The sequence below is a fragment of the Acanthisitta chloris genome, unplaced genomic scaffold, assembly GCF_000695815.1.
Source record: "Acanthisitta chloris isolate BGI_N310 unplaced genomic scaffold, ASM69581v1 scaffold45185, whole genome shotgun sequence".
Lineage (NCBI taxonomy): Eukaryota > Metazoa > Chordata > Aves > Passeriformes > Acanthisittidae > Acanthisitta > Acanthisitta chloris.
Genome location: NW_008673993.1, coordinates 1 through 1,000, shown reverse-complemented (window position 1 = coordinate 1,000; position 1,000 = coordinate 1). Strand labels below are relative to the sequence as shown.

General features: G+C 50.6%; 1 protein-coding gene across 1 annotated transcript in view; it reads right to left on the bottom strand.

Annotated features, from left to right (window-relative positions):
• Positions 1-279, bottom strand: part of ATP5G3 (ATP synthase, H+ transporting, mitochondrial Fo complex, subunit C3 (subunit 9)) — a gene marked incomplete at its 5' end in the record, with an annotated part of 2,193 nt that extends 1,914 nt beyond the window's left edge. Inside the window, one exon of the mRNA XM_009075138.1 lies at positions 151-279. Coding sequence (XP_009073386.1) covers positions 151-279 — 129 coding nt within the window. The remainder of the gene's footprint in view (positions 1-150) is intronic.
• Positions 280-1,000: the final 721 nt, after the last annotated feature.

Sequence of the window (1,000 nt, the reverse complement as noted above, 5' to 3'; positions counted from 1 at the left end):
GCAAGACAAGCAACACGTATGATTAGGTGTTTTGACTTAAAGCAAGTTTCACACTATAGGTCTTTGAGTTAGTACAAGTGAACTCTAGGTTGAGGACATTTAGGCTCACCAGGTAATTTAGGAAGATACAGAATTTTGTTTATAAGGTACCTCTCCATTCTTGACCTCTGGCCTAGACAACACAGATGCTGAGATTGGTCTGTACAAGACTCTTGATCCAGCTCGGATCTGAAAGAGGAGGGAAAAAAACACTTGATCACAGCCGTTCCATGCAACAGTCTGTAAGGTTATAAGGCTGTCAGCTACAAGCCATTTGTCTTCCTTGGAAGACAGCAATCCCTGCACAGCTGGATATACAATATATGATCCAGGAGCAAGCCCTGCCATGGAATTTGATAGCACTCGTTCCAGGAGACGTTACTGTGAATAGCCACGTCACTCAATGAACCTGTGCATGCACGATGCTGACAGAAAACATAGCAAAACAGCAACAGAAACAGCCCCACGGCCCAGGAGGCAGCGATACACATTTTGAAATGAAAGAACAAAAGCTGTCGAAATGAATTTTAAAGCTGTTAAATGCACGGATGTAATCTCGGCTTTTAAATGCAGCGAGGCACAAATGAATGAATCCTCTTTCGCAAGCGGCCTGCATGTGTCCTTGGGCTCCCAGCAGCCTAAGGTCATATCGGCTCCTGCACAAAGCTCTTCCTGCAGGGAAACCTGCGCCTGCACCATGCAAACCGAGACGTTCTGCAGGCCAGAGAGGGCATTTGCAAGCAGGACAGTGTCTTGTCTTTGCAAGGGCAAACAATCCCGGCCTTACACAGGACGAGCAACAGGCTGGAGTTTGACCTACAGCAAGGCCCAAAGAGCTGCTCGCTGCGCTGCCCTCGCCCTTCGCGCTGCTGAGCGCGGGGGCTCTCACCTTGGCCCGGCGCCGCGGCCCAGGCCAGGGCGGTGGGACAGAGAGGGCACGGGACGCGGAGAGAGGAGAGCG